The sequence below is a fragment of the Dermacentor silvarum genome, chromosome 2 (assembly GCF_013339745.2).
Source record: "Dermacentor silvarum isolate Dsil-2018 chromosome 2, BIME_Dsil_1.4, whole genome shotgun sequence".
NCBI classification, from domain to species: Eukaryota; Metazoa; Arthropoda; class Arachnida; order Ixodida; family Ixodidae; genus Dermacentor; species Dermacentor silvarum.
The window spans coordinates 173039013-173048615 of NC_051155.1; the positions used below are offsets into that span (position 1 = coordinate 173039013).

The 9603-nt window shown below is 49.2% G+C and overlaps 1 protein-coding gene across 1 annotated transcript; it reads right to left on the minus strand.

Moving 5' to 3' along the window:
- Positions 1-446: 446 nt before the first annotated feature.
- LOC119442132 (cyclin-dependent kinase 5 activator 1) lies at positions 447-5563 on the minus strand. The gene has a single exon (XM_037706885.2). The coding sequence runs from the start codon at positions 5424-5426 to the stop codon at positions 4317-4319; it is 1110 nt and encodes a 369-aa protein (XP_037562813.1). The 5' UTR covers positions 5427-5563; the 3' UTR covers positions 447-4316.
- Between the last annotated feature and the right edge of the window lie 4040 nt (positions 5564-9603).

The window sequence follows — 9603 nt, forward strand, 5'->3', positions numbered from 1 at the left end:
GATTTGTTGAAGTTGCTGAGATCCGCTGAACTGCATAATAGACTTTGATAATGCTATCTGCTACAGTGGTTACCGCATGGTTGTGCACGCGGTTTATTTCGTTTGTGCTCATCTCTCTTTCTATTTTTCTCGCCTGACCCTTTCGCCCTTGCAGGACAGCACATCAGAACTACTTTTGGTTAACTTCACTGCGTTTGTATACATCCTTTCTCTCTCTATACACGGAAGGCATAACCACATCTTTTGCGTTAACCGTGGTAACTACGCTTACATGCATTAATGCTTTCGGAGTATAACTGCGTGAGACCGTAGGACGGTCTCAGCTCAACCATGATTAGCGTAACTAAGGCACAGTGTTATTGCTAATTTAGGAGAGCAGTTGCACATGAGGCCCGTGGCTTGCATTCCTTCTGAAAGCCAGAGACAAAAATACGACACACATGGTGGAAAAGGTCAGAACAGTCTTTATTTTTTTCCCCAGCTGATATAGGTTTTGTACAAATGAGCAGCACAAGCTTCGCACGTAGTTCTCGGTGTTTTTTCGTTAGTCGAAGCTTCGGTGAAGAGAAAGAACAGACAGGCGCAGTACATCAACACCACTGTCCGTGAACACTTCTACCGGATATTGTAACAGGTGACTTATGCATCGCAGTGATGACTATGCAATGAGTTGTAGCACTCGAGACAGAGAGATGAACTGTGACTTCAGCATTGCCATGTAACTCGGAAATATCACGAGCACACATTACCAGAGTTGGCAACCACACTCCTTATAAACGAAAATAACAACTTTCACCTCTTTCTCTACTTCACGATGGTAGGTGTTATTTCTTTGCTGAAAGCAACAACTTCCGAAACACGTTGCGTGGACACAGACGCCAGCAGATCACATTTTGGCGCTCATTTGCCTAATTAAGCAACACAGAAACCAACTCTTGATGCCTGTCACAGGCAAAAAAAGCGCACAATGTGCTCAGAACCCATCAACAATACAACGTTCAGCTATCATTAACAAAGTAACCGAAGTCATGGACAGATATAGCGTGCGGCAGATCATGTTTGACAAGAAGCTGCAATAAATAGAAATTTCGCACATAATCTATATAAGCGTTTTGATGGAGAAGAGCAACAACATACAGGTGGAGGCTAGTACACAGTTTGTGCGTAGTTGTTCCATTACCGGCCCTCCTGAAATTATGCAGAAAAGTGGTTCTACGAAAAGCGTACTTTACCGCAATAACAGTATTGGCGCGGTGAAGCGCGCTTCACGTGCACGAATTAGAGGTACCCAGCGAGCACTGAGCGCGGGAAAGTCCCAACAACACCGAACGCTTTTTCAGGACGACTTTAGCTTTAGCTCAATGTTTGTGATGTGACTAATCATGTAGTCAGTTGTAGGTTTCAGGTTTGCGTGACGTTTGTGCGTTGTTTTTCAATACAACAAGCTGACCGCAACGAATGTAAGGCTGTCGTCTTTGTTCACGTAACTTACGCCACTGTTTTCCTTTTTTTTTTCAGCACAATCTCGTTTTGTAGCAGATGTGCGAAATAAAGCCTTAGGGTTGCTGATGTGCGCTTGAAAGCGGTATCGGCATGTTTTTTTTTCTTTTTTTTTTCTGGAGGTTTCTCTCGTTTGACTTCACTTGATGGACTCGACTCCGTGGGCAACGGCGCACTCAGTGCTGGCTCGCAAAAAGGCCTACAATATGAGGCTATTCTCTAGCTCGTACCGAAATTAAATTTGAGCGTCGAACAGTGGATGCTAAAGTGATCATTCGTTGCAGACAAAGCAACCTAGAAGGATAAATGAAATAAAGCGTCGTTTTGGGAGGAGCCGCCACCTACAACGGTTTCGGTGAGTAATGTGCGGCAGGCTGCCACCGCGCTACGCATGCGCAATACACCGCAGGCGTTACCGAGGGCGCGCCGCTGGGGAAGTCGGCGCGATCGATAAGCGCCTTTTTTTTCTTCTCTCTTTTGGAGGGGGAGAGGGGCGGGAGTTCTTGCAGGGAAGCTCGCGAATGCCGCGCAAGATGGCTGCCGGGTCTCCGCGGCGCCCCAGCATTGCCGTAGAGTTTTCTTTCAGCGCTGCCGTTCTCTATAGAAAGCAGCGGACTATGTGAAAGCGCTTCGCCGCGTCCTCCTTGAACAGTTCTATTTACACCTACAGAAACAAAGATTGTAGAAAAGATATTCAGCTCAGCTCATTTCCTGCTTCGTGTAACCGTACGCGCTGCCACAGCATAACTGCGTACTAAAACAATACGTCGTGACTGCGAAACAAAAGACTGTGGCTACGAAGTGGACGTATTTCTTCTGTTACTGTATCACAAGAAACTTAGATAACAACTATTTGTTGCCGTTGATTTGTTGCGGTTATTTATTGTTTTGTTTCACTCGCCGCGAAAGTTTCTCCGGCTAGAAACAAGAAGGAAAGAAATGAAAGAGTGACGGTTACTATGCGTGAGCCCTAAAAAACGGCGATCTCATAAAATAGATATTATGTCATGGCCTTTGGGGGCTCTCTCGCCATTTGAGCGTCTCTGCAACACGTCCAGCAACCTTGTTCCGCTGGATAGACTTTGGGCACAATATATGTGCAGAAGCGTCCGTTTCAGAAGTGTTGTGTATGATCTAAAGTGTCTCCTGAGTCTTTTTTATCTGCCGTTCCTACATGAGATCGGCTAAGTCATTACAACGTTGGCACAGCGCATTTTCATAGTTTCTTTATGGGTTTCTTTGAGTTTATGCAGCATGGTCCACCTCTACGCTCCTTCAGCATTTTGTTTTGATTGCACTAACGTTACTCGGGGTAAAGTAAACCTGAATGTAGACGAAACGAAAACGAACCTGTACGACTACATCACTTAGCGTCTCGAGATTCAAAAGGTATTCGGTTTTCGTTTCTTTCTTAACAATATTTGTACTGGTTACTCCCCTCTTTTCATTATTCCCTTTTTTGTCGCAGCAGAATAAATGCGCAATTAATAGGTGATGAAGAAAAGCAGTACCGAAAGCGTGGATGCAACTGCAAGGCAGTCGCAAAGACGATCGATATACAGACGTGCCCTATACTAAAATTCCACTCTGGCTGTGACCAAAGCGAACTTTCGTTCGATAATCTCTCCGTCGCTGAATCTATATATAGGTGCTCTCTCGAATGTGAGCGGTCTGCGAGACGTAGTTAGCGTACACATGAGTAGCTTACGAACAAAATGATCATCCTTCCACCTGTGGTATTTGGTGCGGTTTCGTGTCGACAGTGTAACTCACAAGAAAAAAAAGAAAGCATTGAAAGAAGCGGTAGAAGACAAAAATAAGAGAAAGAGAGGGTAATAAAAAGAAGGAAATATTGCAGCATTGTCCCGCAACAAGTCAGTCGTAACAACGGTAGCAGAGGGATGGAGAGTACCTGGTGTTTTCCGGAGAAGAAAGCTGGTACTCGGACAAATTTCACCGGGTTGCCCGCAGCTAGGCGTTGGCGAAACAGAGTCACACCTACATTGCAATCTTTGTCACAGTCAACCGCGTCAGCGGCCTTGAACACACGGAGCATGGCGTCATACTCAGGCTTTCCTCCCGTCCGGTGTCACGCACGCAAGAAAAGCACACTGCGCAAACTATGCGCCACCAGTCGAGGTTGCCTTCTCTGATGCTCTTCATACACTCCCTCTCCCATTCCACGTGTTTCTTTTTGGCAGTTATGGCGGACGCTGCTCCGTCGACGCCATTCTTGGGTTCACGAATGACCGCCGTTCAACGTTCTGTAGCCTCCGGTGTGCCGCAAGTGGTATCGCACATCAGCTCTTTCCCGGAAGAGCATAGCTGTACCAGTGGGGACCATATAACCTAAATACAGGCTTTTGCCTCAACGAACATGTCTGCAGCAAGTGAAAGGATGGTTAAATCAACTGTGGGAGGCAAGGGGCTCTTTCTTTGCTTAAGCGACCTCCAGGACGTTACTTTGCCCACCATGTTTCCTTTTCCTCCCAATCGCAAGCAAATCAAAGCACAAACTTGTCGTGTCCAAGCTCTTCACTCATAAGCCGCACGAGCGTTCAAAGTTGAAGATAGGAGGGTGACGGAAAAAGCAGCAGCAACAAGGACAAAGAGCTTTTGATCAACGTGCGTCGAAGAGTGAAGGGCAACCGCACGTTGACGCAGCGTACACCGGAGTCAACACAGCGCTGAGGTGACGGCTTAGACAGAAGGACGGGTGCTGGCCTCTCGCTCAGTAGCTCGGAGGGGACCTTATTTGGCGAAACCTTGATACTAGAGTGAAGAAGCCCCGTCGATGGCGGGGCTGTGGGCGGTCTTCAACAGACGCGTGCCGTGGCAGCCGTCGACGACGCCGGCTGGGGCGCACACGCCTTGAGCTCGGTGAAGACTTCGGTGAAGAAGCCCGGCTCGCTGTTGATGCGCAGCATGCTGGAGCTCAGGTTTTCAATAATCTGGAGGCAGCGATCCCAGAACTTGTCTCGGTTTTCGTCAACCAGGAAGGGCTTAAGTGGATAGGATATCTCGTTGCCCATATACGCGTACGACAGGTACAAGCACGTCAGCACGACTGCCTGCAGCTCGCGTTCGCTGGACACGTCCTCGTCGACGAGCTCGCGCACCAGCATGTACAGGAAGACTACGTTTGCAGGGTTGATGAAGGCGATGTCCTGCCAGCCCTGCAGCAGCAGCGACCTGTCCACGGTTCGCAGCCAAAGAACAGCGTCGCCTGGCTGGAAGTCGCGCAGTCGCTTGCAGCGCTGTCCGAGGAACTCGCCCAGGCAGCGAAGAAGTTCAGACGTTGAGGCTTGGATGACTGTCTTGCGCTGAGGACTCGCACCAGCCTGATGAGATCCTGCCGGTTTGGGGGGAGCCGGCCTCACCACGGCCGGCTTCGGTGGCAGTGGAGGCGGGGCCGGCTTGGCTCCCGTTGGCGGTCGGTCGACAAGCGTGCGACCCGAGCCGACGATGTCAAGTCCAAGGTTGTAGCAGGAGAGCGACTTGTGAACGTTCTTGTTGGGGTCGACGGGTTCCAGGGGCTGGCGCTGCGCGGCTGCTGACTTATTCTTTTCTGCCTTCTTCTTGGTTGAGACGTTGAAGTGCTTCCAGCTCAGCGCGTTGATGAACAGCGTGTGCTTCTTCAAGTGGTTACCGCCATGGTGGTTTTGGTTGTTGTTATTATTATTGTTGTTATGGTTGTTGCCGTGGTGGTGACCGTGGTGATGGTGGTGATGATTGTGGCCTCCGCCGGCGATGGGAGGCTGCATTTGAGACGCCGGCGGCGCCGCCATCCTGTCCTGGTGGTGGCCCATCTTGGCGGAGTGCTGGCTGTTCTTGGCGTTGTTGAGCTGCTCGTAGCTGTACAGGTTGTACTCGCTGTAGCTCTGCGGCTTGCGGTCTCTCGGAGAGAAGCTCAGCACGGTTCCCATGGTGGTCCCGCGGCCGAAGCTGCTGCAAGCTCGTTGAGGTGTTCTCTCTCTCCTCGAAGTGACGGGACTCGACGTTTTGGAAGCGGCGTTCACTCAGCTATTGCGGTAGCGGCGGAGGCAACCTTCGTCCAACATGTCGCCCGCGCGCATTCTGCGGCCGATCGAAGCGGGGCCGATTCGCACGGCCAGCGTTGCCCCGGAGACGGCGCCAGTGCGCGTGCGCGCTGCAGGCCCCTTTGCTGCTGCTGGACGCTGGGCCGAAGCGAAGCTATGGCGTCACCCTCGCCGCTGTATCGCAACGCCGCTGCTGCCCCTCTCCTCGCCAAGACGCCGAATCGATACGGGCGCCCGATGTTCGCTGAGAGAGCGGGAGTGGAGGGAAAAAAAGGGAAGAGGGGAGAGGTAAAGCAGCGACTCCCCTTGGGATGCTGTTGCTCCCGTGAACGAAGCGCGCAGGGAGGAAGATGCGGAGTGCACTAAGCCCTCCCTTCTCCTGATCCCCAATGCCCCCTCTTTCGTTTTTTTTAAAGGAAAGTAGGCGCCTGCCGCTTCCCGCTCAATAGCATATAGAGCAATGGGCGTCGTAGGCATGTAGCTTGATGAGTTGAGACGGGTGCTATTGGTTCACTTACGGAGAAGGCTTCTGGATCGTTGAACCAACCGCAATTCTTACCATGTATGTTTTTGTGGATGGTACGGACTTGCAGGCCGCTCTCGACTAACGAGCTCTCCTTCCAATCCTTCTCCTTTCATTCTTAATTTTAATCACCTCCTTCACCCTCTCCTCCCCGCTCTTGTTAAGCAAGACAAGCCCACAGTAATCCCACCAGAGCAGGCGCAACCGAAAGAGGATTGCTGGACGCTTTCGATCTCTTGTGTATACCTCACTTGCTTTTTTCAAATAGAAAACCGAAGCAAACGACAACAATCAGTTGACTCTACTGCTGTTTCTTTCGCAGAGCCGTTTCACAAAGAACAACAAAGAAAGAAAGAAAGAAAGAAAGAAGAAAGAAAGAAAGAAAGAAAGAGAGGAAGAAAGAAAGTAAGCTAAAAACTGTCTTTACAGTAGGAAAAATGATTGTGATTATGGTTGTGGAGCATTAGTAAATGCCGAGTCATAAACCACATCCAGGATTAACGTGGTCTGCAACATTGTTGAATCCAGCAGAGAGAAGTGGTCCGCAAATGCTTCCTGCTTTCTCCTGACAGCTGCCACGCTGCAAAAAAGAAAAAAAAAGCATCAATACGAAAATATTTACGCTCCCATTACATTGCGAGCGTTGTGCAGCATTGGCAAAAAGGATTAATCTCCGAGAGGTAATAAACGATTTTCTTTCTGACAGATCAGGCGTCACCCTGGAAGACGCTGTAAAAACAAATTCGCGCGAGAAAGCTGTAAAGAAGTGGCGCAGAGTTGCTGGGCATAACACATACAACAGTGAAAGAAGGAAAAAAAAATCCTCATATGGGGGAATCTTGTGAACGGCGTTTACAAGGAGATGTGCGAGTAAGTGCGGCCATTACGATGCCGCGGGAGAAGTCCGCAAACTATTTCCATCGGTCGCGAGCTTCGGTGCGCTGCAAGCTGAACTATTTGTGCGCTCTTATTCCAGTTCGTGGATCCGTTCTCTCAGTAGTAAAGAGCCGAGTGTCTCGCTATTTAATTACATTAAATATAGGTGGTAGAGCTGGGAATATTAATCAAACTTCTCGAACATCGTGCAATTCGCGTGCCACCTCTTTCAGCATATTTGGCCGATTGCCTCCTATAAATCAAGAACTTCATTTACCTTGAGTCTTCTTCCTTGCTTACTTTCACCCGCTTGTGAGAAAATTAGCAGCCACAGAATTTGCGCAAGGATATTACAAATGCAAAGGAACTTTGAGCTGGAAATGTGCTATCAGAACTTGTTTTCGTAGTTCATTTACATAACTTTTCTTCCTAGCACCGCGCTATATTTATTGCTTCAGATCACTCGCAGTGGGCAAGCAACGACGAGTTGTTTGCGCAAATTGAAGGTGTTCATTTATTTTATTAAATCTGCGCTACTTCAGCAGTGACATAGAGAATTAATATATATATAATCGGCTAAGAATGTTTTTATGGATGGCTCTTTGTGAGGTTCTCTCAGGTGCTCGTACTAGTTGCTTAAATATTTTATTAAAAGATGCTTTTATCATTTTAAGTATTCTAACTCTCGGTGACTATTGCATAGGGCTTAACTCTAGTTATCCTTATAATATTCCTGTTTCATGCTTGCATTCAGGTGTCCCTTCTTTTTTTATGTCCCGAATACATCCTCGTTTTGTCTATTCCTTCTCTCTTTTCGGCCATATGAGATTAAGCAGTATGCTAACGACATTTCTTCCAATTGTCCGGACCGAAGAACATCTTAGTATTATTATAAAGGCATGTTCATAACAATAAGTTCGTTTACGAGTGCCATTTACGAGCATCTCCGGCCGAACGACGCCGATATGGTTATTGCATCATACGTTCGTGCGAGTGGGTCAGCGCTTCACGTATACCTGCATCACGAACTGGCCTCGGTTCTTTGCTGAGATATCTTAACGGGGGTGTCTAGGTGTGAATCAAGTGTTGGAACCGAAATGAAAAAAAAAATTGTCGCAGTTTCACCCGAAAGGCGAAGCACCAATTGCGATAGCAAATTAGTAGAGAGCTATACGGAGTAAGGATAGTAGTTTTATCAGCTGTATAAACTTGGAAATGCAGCAGCACCAGCAAAGCGCAGAACTGTTGTCGACGCCGTCGGCGTTTTGCCCGCGTTCGCACCGAACGCGCGCGGCGTTTTTATATAAATACGTATTTGGTGCCGCAGCTAAACGTCGCCTCCCCTCCCTCCCTCCCGTCCCCCCACAGCCTTTCGCGCGACGAAGAAAGGTTGCGTTTGCTCTTTATATATGGAAAGGAGGAAAGATACGCTTAATTAATTCTGCAGGCCTTCTTGGCGCTGAGCCGTGCTCCCTCAAGGGCTGCAGAAGATAGCGCCAACCTTTCCCTTTCCCTCAAGAACCACTTATCATCCCTTCTTGGCGCTGAGTCGTGCTCCCTCAAGGGCTGCAGAAGATAGCGCCAACCTTTCCCTTTCCCTCAAGAACCACTTATCATCATCAGGGAGCACGGCGCAGAACGCGCGTTTGCTCTCCGACATGCGTTTGCTCCCCGTGAAAGCGCGCGTCCCTCGCGCCCTTTCACTCGCACATACAGCGTCCAGAGCGCGGCGATGATTTCATCGCCGTTGACGTCATACGGAACGTCACGGCGACGACGACGGCAGAAATATGCTTTGGAGTGTCCATATAATTGCTATCGCAATAAAACGTCCGCGTACCGTGCATTGGGTGGACGTTAAAGAACCCCAGGGTGTCACAATCTCGACATCCGCGAGGTCAAGCGCAAGCTTCGTGGCGGTGCTACTAGAGGGGGCAGAGCGTTCATAGGTAATAGGGTGCCTCGATGCCAGCGCCGCCGTTCAGGGTGGTGCTAACCTTTGACCGCCCCCGCGCCGCCGCTTTCTCGCTGCGACGCCATATTGTGTCACAGCGAGCCGTTGCGATTGCTTGGTGTCGGTGCTGAGTTCGAGGCACAGTGCGCGCGGATGCTTCGCGGACGCTTCTACTTGCTAGACAGTGTTCAGCCGCATGACTGACAAGCTATCAAGTGCATCGTGTTGACATGACGGGCTGTTGTGTTCCCAAGTGCGCCGGATCGACGCGTAAAGGACTGCGTTGTTTTCGCTTCCCCCGGGACCCAGAGCGACGGAAGAGATGGGAAGCCCAAGTAAAGTGCGATCACTGGAAGGCAACGGATAACTCCTGCATTTGCGAGGTAAGTGTCAAGAATGTTTAGACTACCGCACCGTGTTTTTCATTTAAATAAGAAAGTATTCTCTGATCCTCGCTCACGTACCTACGTTCGCTCACGAACTAAGTAAGCACTGCACCGATGCTGTCTGAGTAGCGTATGGTTTGCGAGCGCGCGTCGCATAGGCTTTTTTCGTTTTGATGGGCACAGTCTGTACCCTTATTTTAAGGACTGACGAAGATACTTAGCCGCGAAATAGTCTTACATTAGCTACGAATCGTCACGTAAGCCACCTATTTTCCTTTTTCACGGGAAGCACACATCGTGTGTGTCTCTTGTTTCTTTTTTTTT